The sequence below is a fragment of the Protopterus annectens genome, chromosome 1.part1 (genome assembly GCF_019279795.1).
Source record: "Protopterus annectens isolate FY-2018-M chromosome 1.part1, PAN1.0, whole genome shotgun sequence".
Lineage (NCBI taxonomy): Eukaryota > Metazoa > Chordata > Ceratodontiformes > Protopteridae > Protopterus > Protopterus annectens.
In genome coordinates this window covers 427,294,808-427,318,473 of record NC_056726.1, presented here as the reverse complement: position 1 = coordinate 427,318,473, position 23,666 = coordinate 427,294,808, and the positions used below count along the sequence as shown (strand labels likewise).

Here is a 23,666-nt window from a genome sequence, read left to right as displayed (position 1 = left end):
AATTAGGAACATCGTGGTCAAGGCCTAAACAAATAATACAATAGGAATGAAAATCTCTATGGGGAATCTGCTTTCCACGGGTAAGACAATTATTAACCTTTTCTGACATTCGTTAAGGCAAGAAAAGAGGTTCCCCATTGGGGTACTTTGTAGTTGACTTCAACTTCGTAGTCGGAAACACAAAAGGTAAACTGCCGACCGGCACTCATGCAAGAAATGCTTCTGCTTCGGGCTCCGCGGCAAGGAAGACTGAGGAAGTGACGTTGGCCGTCTCCTTTTGTATCGGACGCTCTGACGTCCTTTCCAACAGACAGCCGTCATTTTTACTTACCTTTGATATTCTGGCCGATCGAAGGCTACTGGGAGCCGGAAAACCCATTGGTTAGGACTGCAACAGTGAAACATGATGAACATCTGGAAATTCAGCCCTGGTTTGGCACCTATGCCTCTAATGCAAACAGGTAACCTGTAAATGGTTCATCTCCCAGGCACATGTTTACACTTATCAAGCATATCAGAACTTGTCAGATATTTGGGATACATGCCTAGGCTTAAAAAGGCCCTTGTGGTAGTTAGCCTAGTAAATGACTATAGTCTGTTTTGACACAGGTCTTCTTCTTACCGTCAGAAGACATGAACAATTTATCAAAAGATTGGAAAGATTTAGTTCTCTCAAGATAGTACCAGAGTTATCTGCAGACATCCAAGGTATGAAGTATCCTTTCTTCATTTTTTGGGTCAGGAAAAGAAAACTGGGAGATGTATCAGAGTTTTTTTTCAGTCAGACTATCCCACTGTAGGCATAAAAGGAGGATTAGTTCTCAAAGAAACTCTGTCCTTACAGAAAATGAGATAGGGCAGATTCACCACAAAAACTGGCAACTCTGATATCTGAGCAATCAGTAAAACTGTTTTCCATATTAAAGAACCTCGGCTGATTTAAATTGAGAAAGGGTTGGCTTGTCTAACACAAAATTAAGATCCCATGGAGGGGCCACTGGTTTTCTTGGAGGACTCTTATGCAAACCCCTTTTCAAGCATTTTTTGGCATCAGACTACATTGAAAGAGGATCCATAGACAGCCATGTTAAAATGGCTGATAAATATGGTACTGGGTTGGATGCAGAGTGTCTTCACCAAGTTCAAGTATGAGATATGGGTTACCTGCATCACTGAGGGGAACTACAGCTTGCAAAGACATGGTATGGGATTTTGCCTGTAATAATCTGGATGTCATCCTGTTTGACTAGCCTTGAGGTGAGCTTCTTCTTGATGTAAATTGAGACCCTCCACCTTTAGCTCCATTCCTATGCTGTAGCTGACCTAAATGTGTGTAAGGTATTGCAGCCCTGCACTGCCAGGTTCTCTCAGTGGTTTAAACCATGTCTCTGCAACTGCACTGAAGTCTGCATTCTCCAGGGTGAGGAGAGCTTTAAAAGGAGTGGTGTTTCTTGTTTAGACTTCTGTCATTTAACAGTAACACCTTTAGAGCCTTTTTGGTTGATTTGATGTCAGACAGTTTGCCAATCTAGCACAATGGGGAGGACAATACCACCTTAGCCAGTATTCAAAAACCTAGAGGGGGCAGGCGCAGACTACCTTTGGTCATACCCTCCCATGCTGACAAATATTGCACTGCACTGGAATGACATCAGAAGCTAAGCCATTTATTAAAATCAGTCATCTTCTGCTCATTTTGTCAAATTATCCTTGGTGAAGGTAAAATGCTGTTCAATGCTAAGCTCGTACCAGCCTTGTACACACAGTCTGGGTGCTCCATGATGTCTCTCTTCATACAGTCCAGGGCGGTATAGGTGGGTACTAGGGCTAATGTCCCTGGGGCCTTTACAAGCCTAGCCATAGGATTTCTCTGGCATAGTGTCACCCGACCTTAGTTCCAAGTGCCTCTGTTGAGTAGAGCCACTGGAGTTATCCCTGGGGTGAATTTTCTGTTTCCCATCCACTCATCAAGATTTCTCTTGAAGAGGGTCGGCGAGGTGCTCTGCTTGACATGTATGGGAAGTCTATTCCATAACATGGGCAGTCTCTAGGTTATGAGCCTGTCCCTCCAGCATGTTCTGTTAATTGTGGTAATGACAATGAGGCCTCTGGAGCGTGTGGTGCGGAGGGACTGGGATTTCTTTAAAAGTAGCATTTCTACCAGAGCTGGGTCAGACATGGCTTTGTAAGTCAAGCAGAGATCGCCTCTAAGTACGCGATATGAGACCGAGAATAGTTGGAATTTTTTGAGGCTGTCCATATAGGACAAGTGTTGGGCTAGGATCCTCTTTGTGAGATACGTTTGTGGCCTCTCCAGTTGTTGCAGGTGTCTAGTGAGGTATATGCCAAATGGGGCATTGTACTCTATGACTGGCCTAATGAGGGAGATAATGACCTCTTTCTTCCTGGATGCAAAACCCTTAGTAATGAGATGTGCCACACAGAAGGACTCTCTGACCACAGTACTAATGTGGTGATCAAAAGAGAGGTTGTTAACCTGTGTTCCCAAATCTCTTACAACTCCTTCTGTGTTCAGTGGACTACCATCAATGTGGTAATTCATGGGAACCGCGGTTTGCCCAAAGGGGATGACGACACATTTTTGGCATTGAGCTTAAGGCCATGGTTCTGACACCAGTCGTTGGTCTCAGTGAGGCCATTCGGCAGGATGTCAACATCACTTGGGGGAGCTAATAATAGCTCCCAACTTGAATAGTCTGCGAACTTTGTCAGCCAGAATCCCTTTGTGTTGGCCTGGACTTCAGAGAAGTAGATACCAAACAGGAGAGGACCCAGGAATGAACCCTGTGGGACTCCACTCGTGACTAGTAGTCAGTCTGACTTGGAGTCAGCTACTTTCACACTGTGGGTTCTATCTGTAAGACAGCTCTCAGGTCATTTACAATTGCATGGATTATGAGAGAGTCATACTGGTACTTTTAGTCGAATGACTTGAATGTGTGTGAGAACTGCCAGATCCTGGCCCCCACTAAACAACTGACTGACGGATATCTGTGAGTCTCACAGCGGAGTCTCCTACATCTAAAATATTTGGTTGTGTGGTGGCTTGCCTTATGGGCTTTGAAGTTGAGGCTCCATGACATGGGGCTGCATGTGTTATGGTGGGTTTGGTTAAGGGCTTTTGGGGCTGCTGAGGATATCTGTTGTAGGTCCAATGTCTGGAACATCTTTGGGGTTTAGAAAGATTACTTTTAAGTGCCTCAGCAAATGTGGATCTGTGTCTCTGACTCATACTGTGCTTGGTGGGTATAACGTGTGCATTTCTGACAATCCAGTTGGTATTATGAGTGCTTGGATACGAGAACTTTGCTTGTAGTAACATTGTGTAATTAACAACTCTCACATACCTTATCAGTTTCTTTAAAAATAAGCTGGTTGACAGTAAACATAAGGCAAATGTTGGCTTGCCTTAGGATGCCCATATCCACTGGCGAGACTGTGGAGACAGCAGGAAAGTTCATGTCCACGGTTACTGGCTCTATAAAGGTAATCAGTAGGTTGTTGCAGGAAGGAGTAGTAATAGCAGCATCTACTCAAAAGCACATGGGGCAGTGCTTGCCCCTGTACAAACTAGCTGCTCTTTCTGTGACAGAGTAAAAGGGAAGTCTGAAGGGTGGTTTTGTAGGGGTAAATATCAGTTCTAGGTACCTGCATCTATACAGGGCACTGCTAAAACCCAGGGAGCCAAACTTTATGCAAACAAAGTTCCTTTATAGTGGCGTAAAACAAACAGTAAATAAGTAAAATGACCCCTAGTCAATCACAACTATTATGTCATAGCAGGATGTGTTTATCTGCTTATAAACAGTGCTTGTATTTCCTGCTTTTAGAGAGAACCAATATGTAGTCTGTCTGAATGCTACTGAAGGAACCATTTCAAACATCTGGAAAATAAAATTATCTGTTGCTACTGTAGAATCTTCTGACCTGCGATGTTTATTAAACATTCTCCACTTTTTCTTTCTGTTTTATGAGGTACGTGAAAATAATCTAATTCTGTGTTCCAAGCCCTACTTTATGGTTAAGCACACTAGTGAATACAAGGAAGTGAAGGATGAAAATGGGTCAAGAAGTTAAGATTTGGCTATTATTCAAGAACTTCATAGCTTGCACTGGGTACCTCTGACAGTTGGTAAAAACTTCAACAGAAAACAAAGGATGGCAAAATGCTAGTGGAATTAAGGACAGAAAACTGATATTCTTTTTTTTAAAACAAGTTTATTGTTTTTAAAGAAAACTGATATTCTGATGCTATGATAAAACATCAACAGCAAATTGCTTTGACATAGGGAAGATATGTGCACAGTGCCTGTGTCTTCAAATGAATGTAAAATGTAGAAGATGGGAAAAATATTAATGGTTTGAAAACATGAAGGTATGCGATAGACCTGATTGATGTAGGATTTAGACCGGATTGATGTAGCAATTTTATTCCAACATCTAGCTACACTACTGGAATAGCAACTGACCCCAGCAGCCCTTTGTGGTTTGAAGATGGTAAGCAGTTGTCTATTATCTGACCGAAGCAGATGATTTGGAAGATAGTACTAGAGTAGGGGTCTAACTGCTGCGCAGACAGATGGGATACGGATGACAGGTCTATATTATATGCTCGAAGACTATTTTCTTCAAACACAGAAAGGTTGACATGTAAACAGCGAAAGCTGTAAAACCATGAACGGCCACTTCCACAAATTTTTTCCTAAGGAAAAAATTTGCTTGGCCGTAAAACATACAAAACAACTTTAAAATGCTAATCAAGAGGAGGGCTTCGCCTCACCTTCCCCCCAAACTAAATATAGCAACTCCAAGATTGCTCTACATTGGAGAAACGGGCAATTCCCAATAAAAGCCAAGCAAATTTTTTTCCCTAGGAAAAAATTTGCGGAAGTAGCCATTCATGGTTTACAGCTTTCACACCCCCAAGAAAATACCATCTACCATAATCCCTCCAACTATCAGTAGGGAGCAAGTCTTCAATATGCTCTATAAGATCTTAAATATAGCTTAGATGGACCTTAATAATATCCCGGAATGTTTCCTAAATAACATGAAATATGACCTACAAGGACCACTGCTGCCATTATTCAACCACAGCCTCTGCACAGGCTTTGTGCCACATGAATGGAAGATCGCTATGGCCATCCCTCTGCTGGACCAGCAATAAATCCAGGGAAATACAGACAATTACTAGTCTCATATGCAAAGTCATGGAAAGAATCATGGAAGTAGCTAACACAGGAAGCCTTCAGACACTGGACCCAACCCAGTCTGGTTTCTTCAAAGGCAGGTCATGCCTACTGAACCTGGTGAACTTATTTGAGAATGTCACTAAGACAATGAATGAGGGCAATGGTGCATACTGCCTACCTTGACCTACCTAAACCTTTTGATATAATACCCTACTCTGTAACTGTAAAGAAATTCATGGAATTAGGCTTAAACCCTTATGTAACTCGCTGGACAGCCAGCCGGCTCACAGACAGGACCTAGGAAGTTAGGACTAGAGAAATCACCTCCGCAAAGTGGCTGGTTAGCAGTGGAGTCCCCTCAGAGCTATGTGCTGGATCTGCTCCTCTTTGTCATCTATTATTTGGAACTGAAGGCCAATCTAAATGGTCTCTGGCTTACCAAGTTTGCAGAGGATTGCAAGATAGTAGCAATGACAGAAATCCCCCAAGATACCAACATCTTACAGGAAGGTCCAATACAGATAAATAACTGGTGCCAAAAGCATGGCTTAAAACTCAATGCCAAGAAATGCTAACAGTACCTTTTGGGAAGTTGGACACCCAGGGAAACTACCTTGTTGATAAAACACGCTTAAGTCAACACAGTAGTTGGGGAGTTGGGGACTCATTGCTGATAGTAACCTGGCTTTTGACCAACCTATGCATTCAAGCTTGTAAGAAAATCATTCTATGTTACCTAACGTGTAAGAAATGACATGGCATCTAGGTCCAGGGAAATTATCCTGCCACTGTACCTGGCCATCATCAGACCCATCACTAAGTATAACTAACTCCCCTTTCTGTGTGTACCTGACAAGGCCACATGCAACATTTAGAACATCTACAGAGGTTCCTCACAAAAAGAATACAAGATGCTTACCTCAAAACTTTACCTCTGCACTCTGTTTTTTAAAGAATGCTGAGAGGTGATTTACGCCTGGCATACAAAGCATCCTTGGATCCTGCTCTGACGGACCTTTTGCATATTTGTAAACTGAATGGCAGTGGGAAGCTGGCATAATGGTTAAAGTGTTTACCTTACAAACACAGGTGCGGGGTTTGATTCTCACATGTGGTAATTGGCTAGGCTTAAAATGACCCAAAAGGGTAGTTAGCCTAGTACCAAGTCTATGAACCTATGAACCAGAACTACTGGATCTAAGGATTTAAACTTTGCCTGTAACTTAAACAGAACACGTTGGAGGGGCAGGTATTTATTGCAGAGAACCCACATTCTCTGAAATAGGCCTCGCATCCATTTGAAGCAGAGCCCTTCCTTAACCCTTTTCAAGTGCAACCTCGACCAGTGGATGGGAAATCAGAAAAATCGCCCCTAGACTGATGCCTATTTCTCTGATGGACAGAGGCTGGCATTAAATCATGCTCTCACAAACATACACCCCTTAAAATAACGTCTAAGGCACAATAACTCGCGAGATCAATTTGGGTTGTATGGCTAGGCATATAAAGACTGCAGTGGTCATTAGCTTAGGATACACCTATGAACCTATAAAAAAATCTTGTATGTATATTCCCCTTAGTGCTAAGTGTGTATCCACCACTGTGAGGCAAAGGAGGAAGGCACAGAGAAGGTGGGCATGCTCAGCATGAAGTACCCACCCTCCCAGACTGTCGTCCTATGAAGTACCCACCCTCCCAGGCTGTCGTCCTATGAAGTACCCACTCTCCCATGCTGTCATCATATTTGGTTAAGCATGGGGAAGTAGGCTGTCAAAATTATATAGATTCTGTAAAAAAAACATGCTACAGCAGCGGTACATTGGTAAATACAACTAGTAATGCAAGGTTTTTAACATGCAGTACCCACACCATTACCAATCACTGCCCTGTACCACCGAGCAAAGTTAATACTAAACAATTATTTGTAATATGAAGTGAAACAGGACACTTAGTGTTGTGTAACAAGTAGTGCTATGACTACTTATCAGTCAAAAGATGCATATGACATTCTGACAAACAGTCTAATTACCTTTTTCCAAAAGCATAAACTATGCATGAATGGCTAATGGATTTGGGATGATGAATCTTAGAATAAGGGTGTCTTTCAATCCACAGCAAATAAGATGCTGCATCTAAGTTGATCTATTTCAGGCATGTTAAAAATAACACATAAGGTGACTGATTGATGTACAATTCAAAAGACTAAAATCCCCTGCTTAGTAGAGCTGGCAATAAGCAAACTGAACCTTTACAGCGTACCTTATTAGCGAGTTTTTTATTCAGTTCCTCTGCTATGGCATCATTTAGTTTTCTCTCAAACTGCCAAGGAGGGATCCGCACAGTGTCCGTCATCTCTACCAGGACGAACATGGCGACCAAAACTGAAAAGGAATGTTGAAAAAAGTAAAGATTAAAACAATGCATAGAACTGCAAAACAAAAATTAGTAAGAACAGATATTAGAATTGCTCTTAGCCAAAAGATTAGGAAGCAACTGAAAACACATGTACAAAAAATACATTTAAAAAAAAAAAAAAAAAAATATATATATATATATATAAATAAACAAACATACATACATATACACACACGCATATATATATATATAAATAAATATATACAAATATATATGTATAAATATAATGTAATATATATGTATATATAAAAATAAAAAGTTGAAAACTGCATATGTACGCATACTCACAGCATGTTACTCAATGTACAAGTGTATTTTATACACGTGCCTATTCTTGTAACTCTTCTCTGAGCCCAGTTCATGGCTGAAAACAGACAGACTGACCATTTCGCCTACCTGGTTACAAAACAAAATTAAACTGTGTCTGGCTGGCTCTATAGACAGTGGGACACACACACACACACACACACACACACACACACAGAAAGGTTCCAAATAGTGATCACTGATCAATTAAAAAGGTATCTGCTCTGTCATGGAGGGATCAGACAGATAACAGGGCAGTTCAAACACCCATTATACTGTAAGTTTAAAAAAAATGAGACTAAAACCAATCTTTAGTTTAAAAACCAGGACTAAGTCAATGGTCGTTAGGATAACACTTCTGTAATGCTGATGTCCACTCAGCAGATGTGCTACTGTGAGAAATAAAAGTTCCTGTATAATGCTATCTGCAGGAAAAACATTGACCACAATTACTTTTCTTCTTATAGAGACAGTACAAACTGCTCAATTAATAATGGTCTCCAGCCATTAGCAACTTTTGAGAAAGTCAAATGGTGAGAGAGACAAAAACACAGACTCAGAACTCCTAAACCGATTTTTAAGCAAAGTATTAATTAAAATGCACAAAATAAGGTTTGCACTTCGCATTTTCTACCCAGCAGTCATTACTCCTTTACACTGGGTACAGTTATATGGTTTCTTTAATACAACGATCCATAACTGCAAACTTTTTTGGGAAAGGGTGTTATTCTTGATGAATTTTTTTTTGCCTGCTCTGTTACTCATTGGCCCCCCTCATGGCCAACAGACTCATTTATTTCACATCACCAGGGTGAGGGATGACTGAGAGGGGAACATCATTCATACAGCTGTCATGGGTGGTTTGAGTTTTTTTGATGCTGCCCTATACTCTGCATGTACCCAGTGAAGCACCAGGGAAGGGATATGCAATGGGCCCCTCACTTCCACAAGGGGACTGTCTTCTCAGGCAGCCCTTCCCTCCAAAGCACAAGTGGCAGTTTCCCAGTGTCTGCCAGGAAGTGGCACACACGGAGAATCCAAGTGTATGCATCCCTCCCTACCCTTTGGGGCTGGACAATAGGCCATGCCCTTCACTCCTTCCCTCTCCCTGTCTGGTTCCTCTTTTGCGGGGACCTTTAATCAAATCCAGATCACTGGAGTTGTGCTTAGGACTCAGTCTTCTGGTCTACAGTCAGGCAGTTCTTTGTTACAGTTAACAGAGACACCATTCTAGAGGTTACTTACACACGTAACTGGAAATAAAATGCCAGAGGTTAAAAATAAACCAAACTAGACTGAAATACACACAAAGTAGAAATTGATATGGCAAACTTCAAAATATCACCGTAACTGCTAACTACCTTGTGCATATAACATCTCTCAATGGACTTCACAAGGTGTTTGGGACAATATCAAACGTGCTTGAGGCCAAAATTAGGGACACCTTAACAAGGTTAATCCTTTTGAAGGGTAAAGATTCCCAGAGTGTGTCACTTCCTGGCAGACACTGGGAAACTGCCACTTGTGCTTTGGAGGGACCGGCTACCTGAGAAGACAGTCCCCTTGTGGAAGTGAGGGGTCCATTGCATATCCCTTCTCTGGCGCTTCACTAGGTACATGCAGAGTATAGGGCAGCATCAAAAAAATCTCAAACCACCCATGACAGCTGTATGAATGATGTTCCCCCCTCAGTCATCCCTCACCCTGGTGATGTGGGATAAATGAGTCTGCTAGCCATGAGGGGGCCGATGAGTATCCCTTCCCTTTTATATGGCAAAACTATCTTCACCAACCTACAATCTTCCCTCAAAACAAAACTCTCATCTTGCTATAAAAAAATATCCAACTTTGCTGCAGGTCACAGAGCCTCTTCCCACCACTGCAATTCCCTCCACCAATTAGGTTGGCTACAGTTACCCAACTTACTTATACCCAACTCATCCAAGCACATAAACTCATTCATAACCCATCTCTCTGCCCCTCACTAGCAAACGCCTTTGAAATGCACAAACCAGACTGACTCCTGAGATCCAATTCCCAAAACCTTATTAAACTGCACAAACCCACATGTCCATCTGGGACTCTCCTGATGTCCTTCTCTTTAGCTCACCTTTGGAACTCTCTCCCTTCTCCGATCCGCACCACTAGCAGTGTCTCTGTTTTAAAACATCACTGCACTCACACCTTACTTCACAATGGAAATGCTCATGCTCCCATCCTACCTAATTCTAACTACACTTTCTTGTCAGATTTCATACTCGGTTACCCATCACTGCCTCCTATAGTTCTCCATCACTAGTGATGTATATGACCAATGATTAAATGTACCTGATGCAATTAAAAAAAAAAAAAAAAACTTTAGTTTCTTTTTCTACTTAAACTATGCAATTTTTGTAATTCAAAATTTCTTTGATTTGTTCTTTACTAACACTGTAAAGTTTAACTGAAATGTATACCACAGATTTGTACTTTCTGTATTATGTTTTTGTATTTTTCTGGAGCTTTTCTCCCCAGGACTCCATTGAAAATGGGCTCTTTGTGGCTCAATGGACTATCCTGGAAAATAAACGTCAAATAAATAAATAAATAAATAAAAATGACAGACGCTATTCATGCTGAAGAGAACAATCCGAGGTCATCCTTTGTGGAGATGCAGGATATGGTGGATTATTTTACAGCATCTTAACAAAATCCTCCCGTCACTTCATACAGCAAATGAATAGCAAGAAAAAAAAATTCTAGCATTCAGTCAGTGGCTAACTACATGGTATCACAGACTGAGGATTCAGTACTTTTCAGCCTTGACAGAGCAGGACAAACAGTTGGAATACTTTGCACCCAGTGGGTTTCAATTCTCTCCCCAGGATGTAAAATTAATGCTTTCAAGAAACAAAACAAAGAACCTGAAAAATATACTTAAGCTTAAAAAATAAGATGAGTGTGATGTTGCTTAATGCCAGGTATCTCAACAATAAAATGGGTTATTCAGAAGCTTTCCTCTGCTTAAAGTAAGTTGTTACCTACTATTACAGAAGTCTAACTTAGAGATCTAAACTTTACATTGTAAATTCTAAGGTAGACCTCCTTTCCATGTGCACATCTAATGAAACAAGTAGTCTTATTTCAGTATTTGCAAAGAAACACCCAAAGGCTAGAAGCCAAAAAAAACACAGGAATAGGCAATTTTCATACAATAGCAATGGTACTGAATGTAATATAGTATCTACAGAAGCGGCTACTGCAGTTGTGATCATTCAAACACCTATGGTTATGGCAAGTCTATTTGTACACTTGTACTATGTTCTTCATATTGATCACAGCTGTAGTAGCCTAAGCTACATAGGTAGATTACCACATCTTTCAAATGTTGGGAGGTGGAAAGAAAGTACAGGAATCGCTGAAGAATGGTCCTAGCAAAGCACGATCTAGACCTAGAACTTAAATCAAGCTTATAGTCCTTTTGAAAAGTATGCACAGAGGACCAAGTTGCTGCTTTTAGAACACTTCTAGAATCCAGCCCTTTAAAAAAAGCCATAGATGAAGCCAAGGCCCTGGTAGAGTGGGGCATGACCCTGCCTGGAATAGTTTTGTTGTTTTGAGTATAACAAAAGAGAATAGCCTTAAACAACCACTTGGAAATAGTCTGTGTTGACTACACCTTACCTTCACAAGAAATGAACAACTGATGCAAATATCTGAAAGATTTAGTTTTGCCAAGATAGTACCTGAACTGTCTGGAGACATCAACGTATGGAGGATCCTTTCTCCTTCATTACTCAGACAATACTTTAGGCATAAAAGGATTACTTCTCAAAGAAACCCTGTCCCTGTGGAAAATGGGACAGGGTTGACTCACTATAACAGCTTGCAATTTGGATACTTCTCTTACAGCGGTCAGAGTAATCGGTAAAACTGTTTTCCATTAACGACCTCAAGTCAGCGAGGTTAGATGGTTCAAATGGAGCAACTGTTAGCTTCTCTAACACAAAATTAAGATACCAAGGAAAGGCCACCGGTTTCTAGGAGGCCTCTAATGAAAAAACTTCTTTCAAAAACATTTTAACATAAGAATGAACTGAAAGAGGAGGATCCATGGGCAGTAATGCTGAAATGGCCAAAATATAAACCTTGATGGAGGAGTAAGAAAGGCCATGGGATAGTAACTCTCGCAAGTGTTGTAAAACTGAAGAACTAGCCTTAAATGGATGCTGGTTATGTTGTTGGCACCAACAAGAAAACCTTTTTACTTATGTACGATTTTCTAATAGCAGGCTTTCTTGCCTCCACTAGTACCTGCAGCATGTCCTCAGTAAACAGGTGCCTAAAGGGAATTAAGATCCTATCATCCAGGCATGTATCAAACATCTCTGATCTTGTGTGAGTAGATCCAATCCGTGAGGAAATTTGTGGTAATTGCTCCTGGCCATTTCCAAAAGAAGGGAGAACCACGGTTGACTGAGCCAGAAGGGATTCCTTCTGAATCTTCAGATGTATCCCGAATATTAGTGGAAAGAGTGGAATAACATACAAGAACATTCCAGTCAAAGGAAAAAAAGGCAACAGTCTTCCAGCCTTCTTGCATTGAGTTCTGAAACAGAATCTTGCCAGTTGACTGTTCAGAGAGGAGGTAAAGAGGTGTACCTGAGGAACTCCCCACAGATGGATCAAATCTTGGAAGACCTCCTGATCTAGCTTCCATTTGTGAGGGTCTGCCTAGGCCCTGCTCAGCTTGCATGAGACACAATTTTGCTCTAATGGAATGTAGGCTGCATGTAAAGTGAGACTGTGCAATGAAACTATACTCCAAGCTAACATGGCTAGTCTGTAGAGGAGGTGCAACCTGGTTCGCCCTTGCTTGTTGATGTACCATATTACTGTGGTATTGTCTATAACCATGAGATCCAAATCCTGATGTATTTCCTTGTAGTGACCGAAGTGAGTGGAAAACCTTAGAAATAGATCTAGACAAATATCTATTTTTTTCCTCTGGAAGAAAAGCTCTTTGAAAGGAGGGGTCTAGTTTACATCACAGGAACGCAATCTTGTCTGAAGAAGTCAAGAAAGATTTGAATGTCCTTTTAGAATTCCAGCTTATGTAAGAGGCATTTCACCCAAGAGAGATTCCTGACACTTTGAAAAAGATTCTGCAAACATAAACAAGTCATCTAAATATGAAAACATGTCGATACCCTGTAGCCTAAGCTATAATGGACACTTTGTGAACACTCTTGGTGCAGTGGCTAGACAAAAGGGTAACACAATGTACAGTTGTGTAAAGTCTTACCATAACAGGAAATGTCTTTCCCTTCACTGCTGCAGTATTCTTTATGCTAGGGATTACCTGCCAAGGGCTGCCCAAATTCCCACCAATATACCAAAGCTTTAGGTTGTAGGGAAGTCATACATCACATGTATGCCCCCCACTTGTGGTACCGGCTTAAAGGTGATTTACTGATGTACTTCCTCAGAAATAAAAAAATCTAGGAGGAACAGCAGTTTAAGGAATAAAAGAACAACATGTGCACCCAGAAAGAAAAAAGGGGAAGGAGGGAGGGAGCAAATACTGCAACAGTGAAGGGAAGGACATCTACAGTTATGGTAAGATTTTACACAACTGTACTATGTCCTTCCATATCACTATTGCAGTATTCCTTAGATTAGGGAGGAGTACAAAAACTCAAGAGGAAACATGGGGGGAAATATGGTCCAGCAGAGCCCTCAATAAAGCCATGCAGGATAGCCTTGGCAAACCAGTCCCTAGTCCTGGAAACCAAGTCCAACTTATAATATTTGGTAAAAATATGCACAGAAGTCCAAGTAGCTGCCTCAAGGATGGAGTTGATATCCAATCCTCTGAAGAAAGCACAAGAACAACGGACAGCCCTGGTAGAATGAGCCTTAACAGAGCTTTAGTTTTATCCAAATAAAATCTGAATTACCTATGCAAATCCAAGGACTGAAGAACCTTCTGACTAGCAGACTGTGGAAAAGGGAAAAAGTGGGCAAATGAACAGACTGATTAAGAAACAACTCATTAACCACCTTAGGCATAGAAGAAAGATTAGTATGAAGAAACACCCTGTCCCTATGAAAAACTTAAAAGGAGGCACAGCCATAAGGGCCTATAGCTCAGACACCTTTCTAGCTGTAAGGGCCAAAAGAAGACCAGTCTTTCAAGTACAGTGCTGTAAGGAAGCTGAAGCTAAACTATGGAACACCCTCAACCATCAATCAGGACTACCAGCAATGCAGCATTCTTTAAAAAAAATCCCTGAGATAACACCTTTCCTCTCTATGGCAATGCTTATTTGCAAACACTGCACTTCCCAAAACTTGACACTACCCTAATCCCTTCACTAACTACTACTCTGATACAACTCTTTTTCTTTTTCCTTCAATTTATTTACTTAACTGCAGTACTGGTACTATCTACTATATTTGCTTACCTATATTTAAGCCAAGGCCTTCACAATGATCAATTATTTAGACTACTTTGCAAGAACCTATGCTACTTACCAGAGTAACAATTATCCTAGCTTTGTATCCTGTCTTGTTATTTTATAATTATACAAACCACATTATCTTTGCTGTTGTAATCTAATAATGTACAGGACTTTCACCTTGCTCATTCAATTGTCCACTACAACGTCTGCATAGCTATGTACTTATGTTGATCTACTGAACTGTAGTATTGTGTATTGTATGTATTGTTTATTTTATTGTGGAGCCTTTTTCTCTGGGCCTCCACTGAAAATGGTCTCACTTTGGCCCAGTGGACCATCCCGGTGAACAAATGCAAATAAATAAAAAAAATAAAAATATAAAGGTGCAGGCTCAAAAGGAGCCCAAGTCAAATTTTCAAGAACAAAATTAAGGTCCCAGGAAGGAGGAATAGGCTTCCTGGGAGGCCTAACATGAAGGATGTCTTTAAGAAATTGCTTGACCTCAAATCTAGAAGCCAAAGACAGACGAGCAGAAACAGATGGAAAGTGGGTTTTAGCTGAATAATATGCCAGCCCAGCATTAAGCAATTCACACAAATAAGAGAGAACCATAGGAACCTTCCACAGAAAGTAGATCCAGGTTACGAGCAAGATACCAAACAGAAAATCTCTTCCATTTGGACAAAGATTTCCTGGTAGTGGGTTTCCCAGCCTCCTGCAGAACTTGAAGCACATTCTCAGAAAAAAAGGCTTTAAGAAAGGATCAAAACCCCATCACCCAGTGTCAGTTGAAAAGTAGCCAAGTGGGGATGGATGAGAGACCCCTTGTCTTCTGTGAGTAGGTCCACACTGTCTGGGCCAAAAGGAAGTCACCAACAAGATTTTGGGAGAGTCTTGTTCTATCTTAAACAGGACCCGAGGTATGAGAAGAGGAGGAGGAGGAGGAGGCATAAAGAAATATCCCCTTCCAGGAAAAGAGAGGGCATCTACCTTCCGAGTCAGAGGACATGGGACTCTGAACAGACAACTTCCTCTCTTTTGCACCAGAGGAGAGGCAAAAAGATCTACCAGAGGGAATACCCCACTGGTGAGCAATGTCCTGAACACACACCTCTGTGAAGCATCCACTCGTGAGACTGTGTTATGGACCTGCTCACAGAGTCAGCCACAATGTTCTGTTCTGATGGAATAGACACAAACTGAAGAGTTACCTGATACTGGACAGCCAGATCCCAAACCTGAACAGCTACTCTGCAAAGAAGGTAAAACCGGGTCCCCCCCTTGCTTGTTGACATACCACATCACTGCGGTATTGTCTGTAAAGATTTTGAAAGGCCCTGGAAGGAACAGAGAATGGAAGGCCTGAAGGGGAGGAGGAAGAGGAAAAAGAAGGAGAGGAGGATGAAGACGAAGAAGAACCCTCATCTCTTTGATGTTGAAATGGTCCTTCTTCCAATGAAGGGACCAATGGCCCTGAGCCTTTAGAGGGCTGAAAAAGCTCCCCACATCTGAGGCATCCAAAAACAGTTCCTGAGAGGGGACAGGAGCCTGAAAAGGAAGCCCCGGGTTGACGGACAGTTAATGAATCCACCACTGAAGTTCTAGCTTGAGGCATAGAAAAAGAACTGGAAAGTCCAAAGGATGAGAATGATGAAGCCAGACTGACTTTAGGAACCACTGTAGGTTCCTCATATGAAACCTGTCTACAGAAAGCATATGAATGGTGGAAGCCATGTATCCCAGAGTCAATAGAAACTCACTGGCTGTAATTGAGACCAGAGAAAGAAGGGATTGAAAAAAATGCAATCAGAGTTAAAAAGCCTTGAGACAAGGCAGGGATACCAGCATAGGAATGGTCTGGAGCCTGCATCCAAGAAAAGCAAGATCCAGAGAAGGAGTCAGGAAGGATTTTTAAAAATTTACTGTGGACCCCAGGCTTTGCAATAAGCCAACAGAACAGTGAAGGTGATGAAGCAAGATCTCTGGAGAGGAAGCCTGAATGAGCAGGTCATCCAAACAAGGAAAGATCTGCATTCCTCTCATCCTGCAAAAAGCAATCGCAGGACTGAAGCATTTGGTGAAGACCCTTTGGGCAATAATAAAGAGACCAAAGGGCAAAGCAGAGAACTGAAAATGCAAGAAAGAAACAGAGAAACTTAAAATTTCCTGAAAAGTGGATGAACGGAGATCTGGAGATAAGCATTCATGAGATCCAGAAACTAAGAAGGCCTGAGGAAGAAGAAGAGTTTGAAGGGATAGCATTAGAAAGGAGGGAAACTTTTAAAAGGTGTGAGGTACCTTCTTTCCAGCAAGACAGAAATATCTGGAATAAACCCCCCTCCCCTTTTGAGGAGCAGAGACTGCTTGGATGGTGCCTTGAAACAAAAGACTCTGAAGGACATCTAGAAAAAAGGGCAGCTCTTCCTGAGTAGGTTGAGGAATGCCCAAAAAAGGAGTAAGGGATTTCCATATCACGCAATACCCCTGATGAATGATGGATATAACTCAAGAATCCTAAGTGCTCCTTAACCAATTGTGAAGGGACAGGTAAAGACAAAGATACAGGAACATGGCATAGGAGGGAAGGAAGAAGATAATCAAGACAGAATCTGGTTTGTCTGGAAAAGGCAGCTTCTGAGTAGTAGGAGTCTGAGCAGACTTGGCAGGAGGAGCCCTTCTAGAACCCTTTTTTTACCTTTGGGAGGAGAGAGACTTGAGAGGATAATTAATCTGAAATTTGGGAACAGGGGAAACAAAAATATGTTTCAATTCCTGCACAGCCTTACCCTTCTTCTAAACAGACTTAAAAAGCTCAGCAGTTGCAGAACCAAAGAGATTTTTATTGTCAAGAGAAGCATCCATCAATTTGGCCTCAATATCAAGAAAAGGCTGAAGATGAAGCCATGAACAACTCTAACACAGAACAAGAAGCAGCAGCTCTAGAAGAAGAATCAACTGTGTCATAACTACTTTTAATGGAAGGGCAAGCCACTTGAGAAGAGGACCCCAACAAGGAGAGGGCCAAAGTTTTCCCTTCAGAATCTGGAAGGTTTGAAATAGCTTGACAGGCCTGACACAGAAGGGGTAAAACATATCTGGTCATATGGGTTTGGTAATTCACAGCCCAAAAGGTCAGGGTAGCAGGAGTGTACACTTTTTTGCCCAATCTTTCCATGGCCCTAATGTCCTTGTCAGAGGGAATCAGTTTAGAAGGCAAATGCTTGGAAGGCTTATCAGAAGAAACAAATAAAAGATGTGTCAGAGGGACACCTGTAAAGAAGACACTTGTAAAGAAGTTTACAATCAGGCACTTTGTAAAACCTCACAGATTTTTTAGGAGCAGGGGGCTGGGAAGCCAATGAAAACTATCCAACAAAGCAGCAAGAACAGGGGGAAGAGCAGAGGCTTAGAAGACTCCATCTGGAAGGGTTCATAATACCTCTTTGGAACAGAAACCTGGGTGCAGTCCCACTTAAAATCCAATATATGAGAGATAGTATCCCCAAAGTAAATCTCCTCAAAAGGAGAATCTGAACTAAGAGTCTTCCTCCTCAGAACCATAATCCAATGGAGAGGGAGTCTGGGAAGAATAGACCAAAGACTCTTCATCAGAGTCCATTTGGAAGAACCCTCCTCCCTGGGCCTCTTAAGAGGAGTAGAGGAACAAAGGGCGGGGCCAGGAACAAAGAATTCCTGATGGGGCTTCAAAGCCATAACAGCATTAAACACCACCCCAGTAAAATCCTGCCATTCATGTTGAGGATCTTTACAAGCAGGGGAAATATGCCTTCTCACCTGCTTCTTCTTCATGAGTTAAATGGATGTCAGCCCTAAACATCTTGGGAGGTTCAGACCCCTGCTGACAATCAATGTAGTGTGAATTTCCCCTCTAACAAGAATCTGCAGAGCTTCCCTCTGTCCTACAGATATCAGATGTGGTTCCCCTTGAACATCCAAAACGGATGTCTGCAAAGCCTCCAAAGACATGCGAGAAGCCAGATCCATGCTGGCCTCCGAAACAGTGGTGGCAGAGGAATCCGATGAACAAGCCGGGTGATCCTCTGGGCTTTCACCAGCCATGGTACAGATGTCTGGGGGAGACGGTACAGCAGTAGAATCAGAATTGACTTTTTTGGGCTCCTTCTTAACAGATGGCTGACCCTTGGGCTGGGACGATTCCACCACCGTACACTGCACCAACAACTTAAGATGTTGGTTTTCCAGGTAGATGGATAAGGAGGGCAGACAACTATGAAGAGTTTTATGTACAATTGCCTGAAAAATACAGCACAGCGTACGGTTGTGAAAAGCACCCAAACAAAACAAACACTGCTTGTGATGGTCCTTATGGGGAATCGGTCTCCCACACTGGCATTTTCCCTTTTTGAATAACAATTAACATTGCAACCAAAAGTAAAAGGCATGATAAAAAAAAAAAACAACACTTATCTGAAACTGCTTGGTAACCAGCAGACAAAAGGAGTGTACAGACTGACAATCAAAGACAGCACTCGGACTGATGGCAAAGTAGTCCTGAGGAAGGTACCTCTGTAAATCACCTTTATGCCCTACACTGTGAACTGGGAACATGTGTGTGATGTACAACATCCCTAAAACAACCTATGGCTTTGGTATACTGACCGGACGTCGGGCTACTCTTGGCAGGGGATCCACAGTGTAAGAAATACTGCAACAGTGATATGGAAGGACATCTGTTAATGTGATCCAGACACACACACCCTTAAGGAAAGTTTGAAGTCTGGATGAATAATCCAGGAAACCCAAACAAAGAAGAGGTAACAGGTTGTGAAGTGACATAATGTTGGATTTGGGCACTATCACAAACAGGTTTAGGAAAGAAATCAAGAATTGGTCTCCAAGAATTTTCTCTCTCTCTGGCATTAGGAACATTCTTGAATAAAAACACTTCCCCACCTGTGAAGGAGGAACTGGTTCTACCACTCCTTGAAACAGCATGTGAAGAAGAATGGTGGAAACAAAAAAGAGTTTGATCTGGAAGATGAGCAAAGATTCCCTGTTAAGGAGGAATTTCTTCTCACTGCCATCTGTAACCTTGATGAATGACTTTCAGAACCCATTTGTCTGAAACTATCTGTTGCCAAAGAGAAAGATTAGAGATTCCGACTTTCTGAAAGAAAAAAGGAGCCAGGGTGGAAGGGTTGGCAAGATGTTTTGAACAGTTATTCAAATTTGTTGGATTGTCATAGGTTTTGGGAGGTTTAAGACTTCTTTTTGGAACTCCCTTGCCATTTCCTCTTAAAATGTCTGCCTACTTGTATTTTGTTGAGACTGTATTCTGTTTTTTTTTTTTTTCCCTCCCCAAAGGGAACTTATCTGCCCAACAAAGGAAAGCACAAGCTGACTGTCAATCCTCGAAAGCCTCAGAGGAGCATACTCTTCAGTGGCAGTCAAGCTCTGAAGGGCTTCATGACCAAACATTTCTTTTTAGTCAGCACAGTTTCAGCTGCCTGACAGTCCGGGTGTGTGAAAGGTACCCTGAAGCTCTGAAAGATAGCCAGCTGTTGTATCCTGAGCAGGACATAAATCATACAGCCAAAGATACTGCAGCAGTGATAAAATATGACAAACACACTCAAGAGATTCCCTGCATCAATTTACCCTTCTCATCACACTTTTTGATCACCTCTGCGGCAGAGGGCTAAAAACCAAATCTCTATCCAAAGGAAAATTTAAAATCTCATTTTAACATCATCTGGGGGTTCTGAGAATGCTGCCAGGGAAACCTCCTCAGAGGAGCATTGGCCAAGGGCCATGAAGAAGTATCAAACACACACACACTGTACACAATGAGTAGTGACTTGTACAACAGAAAAAACTAAATTGTTTAAAGCAGATGTTTCATCACAAGAAGAAACTGCAGACAAAATGTTCCTTGTGCCTTCACAATTAGTCAGAACAAACTTTAACAATTAAAAATTCTAAAAATCAAAAGTTGCAAAAGCATACACTTTTTTCACATATTTCTCAATAATCTTCCCATAGAAGTATAACTGGCACAACCAGCTGCCTGTGCTGATACCACAGACCAGCACCCTACACTTTCAGCTCTGCAGGCTGGCTTCCTGAACATTCCTAAAGACACAGCACCCGATCCATACACCCCCCGCCCCTTTCAGTTGAACAGCAAAAAAATGTCTGCTCCTTCTACTAGCATATCAACTATGTAGTCAGATACACAACTCACCCCTGCCTACCCCTAGCCAATCATGTTCTGTTTCTGCACCCTGCCCTGACCCTCCTTCCTCTCATTTTGTAAAAAAATAAAAATAAAAAAATATTTAATTTCTTTCAACTATAGCAAACTGCTTGCTTCAAATGGATCAAGCAGTTGCTACAGTGGAACAAATGGAGTGCTACAGCACTCATGTTTGACAGCAAATAGAATACCGGCTTTTAAAAGCCAGTATGCATTAAACATGGATTGGGATAGGATTATTACACCCCACTTTGCACCAGGGGCAGATGTACCACTTGCCTCATCTTAGGTGCACTACTGTTTTTCCATCCTTAGCAAAAAGAGTAGGACTGGAATTAACTAAATGTTTAGCAGCAGTAGGATTAACTAAAGCTGTAGCCGCTTAGTCAGGTTTGGAAGAGTGCAAAAAAACTTGAAAAAACTGATGAGCTTTATACATCCTATCTGCCTTTTTAGGGGCAGCTGGTTGACTATCAGGAAAACTGCAGGCAGTAACACACATCCTCCAATGTTGACAGAACTGGAGGAACAGGTGAAGATTCTGGGAATTCCTTCTGTAACAGCTCACAGTATTTTCTGTGGGACTGAGAAACCGAAAGATAAACTGAACTCTCTTCAGTCAGAATCAGATCTGAAAAGAAAATCTTGTATCTGTTGTGAAGATAGGTGAAGGCTGCCAGCCTAGCCAGATAGAATTCATTTGTAAATATTAATATAAGCCAAAGGCTTTTTCTCTTAAATGGGAAAAATGCTGTTAGATGTGGAACTGCAAAAATGTAACAATAGTGCACTCTGCTGTAACAAGGCTGATAAGTCAAGCATTTCATGACTGTCTTTGAACTCAGGGCTTGGGGCCGATATGTCTGGATGAAGGAATTCTGGCTATTATCTTGAGACCAGAGTTAACTGCTAGAATTTGCATGTACAATTTCTTTCATTGCCCTGGCTTCCTGACCAGCTGCAAGATCAAAAGGGCCATTATCCTCAGAGTTCTGTTAGCCTGGGAACCAGAAAGAAATGATGTAATCTGAAATGAATCAGTGGTACTGTGTTATCAATTTAAGGACAGAAAGAATTACAGCATTTGTCTTGAGAACATCCAACTCACCACTCTGCCTGTGTCTATATGCAAGTAGGATTTTAGAACTGTGTTTTCTCTTTGATATAGCTAGGAAATAGGAAGGATTAGACTAGTCTGTTTTTCAGTGATGTCAGAACTTTTCTACTGATGTCAGAACTTTTCTACTGTATTATTTTAAGTATTTCTCTGTGATCTCTGAACTCCTGACTAGCACTGTGTAGTAAGAAATATTGTGTTGTGTTTTTATTATTTATTATTAAATATTTTAAAACCTTTCAACTGTGGCTGTTTTGTGTAGAGATAATTTAAGCTGTAGAATACACTGTGTATATATATATATATATATATATATATATATACACACATACATATATATATATATATATATATATATATATATTATAATATATTGATACTGTACCAAGTCACTCCAAATTAGCTTTGCTGTTTAGTCACACTTACCATTTGGATAATAATATTGCACAGTAATAATTGGACACCCTTTAATAAGGGCCTTTGAGTAGCTGATAAATATTATCTGGGTGGTGGCAGTGATTTCTACCGTATAGTCTAGGTAAAAGGGGCACAGCTAGAGAACCTGTGCCAGCCTTCCCCAGGAGAGTCTGTGTGGTTGTATAGAACTCTTATCTCAAAGTGTGCATGTGTGTGTGTGTGTGTGTGTGTGTGTGTGTGTGTGTGTGTGTGTGTGTGTGTGTGTGTCAGCTACTTGGGCAGGGACACAAAGCACTGGTTGGACAGAGAGGGTGCTAAAGGTTTTAGCTTGCCCGTTAGGCTGAGATCTGGACCCTATAGCTGTGCCAGTGGAGAGTCTTACTGGGGACCTGGCGAGAAAAAGAGAAACCAGCCCCAGACTGATTGTGATCTCTGTATGCTCTTAAGGGAAATTGTACTTTACTGTGTGTGTATTTATTGTCTCCCTATATGGACGCCCCTCACTAGTGTTAGTGGTGAGGATTGAGGCTCCTTGATTGCTGGGCCAGTGCACGGGCATCACATCTGTCTCATCATCTTTCAGTCCAGATTCAGAATCTTGAATCTCTTCATGAAAAGAGGTACCCCTCTTTCTTTTACCAGAAACTGTTTTATAAAATGGGTCAATAGCCCGAATTAAACACTTAGCCAGACCAAGTAAATTACTCCTGTCCAAGAGAATTTAAGGAGTATAGACATGTGTTTAGTTTTCAATTTCTTTTTGACAGTAAAATGGGGTCAATAATGTTATTAATGGCAACAGCAGTTCCTCCAGTGACGGGCACAACATACTAACAAAACAGAGAAGCCTTCCATGTTCCCTCTCCCAGGACTGACAATAGTGGCTCTCTCTCTTGCCCACTGAGGGGACCCCAACAGCTGCAAAGCATATGTCTAACCTACAGTCTATAGTGGCTGTAGGTGCTATACCAGGGGGAGCTTGGGTAAAAGATGAATGTTCTGAGGTACAACTAATGGCCATTACAGAGCCACCCACCAGAGGTGGAGGCAAACTGCTACCCTGCTGTGGTGACTAAGGCTATTTGTTCAACTATTTCTTTTTATGGTTGGAAGGAGGATCAACAGTAGGACAAGCAGTTTGTTCCATGGTCAAGTCAAAAATGGTGCCTCTTTCCTGGAGAAAATAAACAGTAAGAGTCAGCAAACATTTAAGGTGTTTAAAAATCACTTTTTTCACAGAAAAATATAGTAAAAAGGACTTTAAAACATTGTCAGCCACAAAAGTAAAATAAAAAACTTCTCAAAGAAAAAGTATTTCTAAATACTTTAAAACAACTTTAAAACTGAAAGGAGAAAAAAAGAGCACTCCATTTTAAAAGTACAAAACAGTTTCATGACAGTCTGTTAAGACAAAAACTCAAAGGGAATTTATCTGCCCAGGAAAGGAAAAGCACAAGCAGACCATCTATCCTCAAATGCTTTAAAGGAGTGTACTCTTTGGAGGCAGGAAAACTCTA

The 23,666-nt window shown here is 41.4% G+C and overlaps 1 protein-coding gene across 3 annotated transcripts in view; it reads right to left on the bottom strand.

The window, feature by feature from the left end:
- Positions 1-23,666, bottom strand: part of POLR3H (RNA polymerase III subunit H) — a 312,552-nt gene that overhangs the window by 258,475 nt on the left and 30,411 nt on the right. For all 3 annotated transcript variants that reach the window (XM_044075682.1, XM_044075673.1, XM_044075690.1), the window contains exon 3: positions 7,473-7,594. In XM_044075682.1, the coding sequence (XP_043931617.1) occupies positions 7,473-7,583 (111 nt within the window). In that variant the 5' untranslated portion in view covers positions 7,584-7,594. The remainder of the gene's footprint in view (positions 1-7,472; positions 7,595-23,666) is intronic.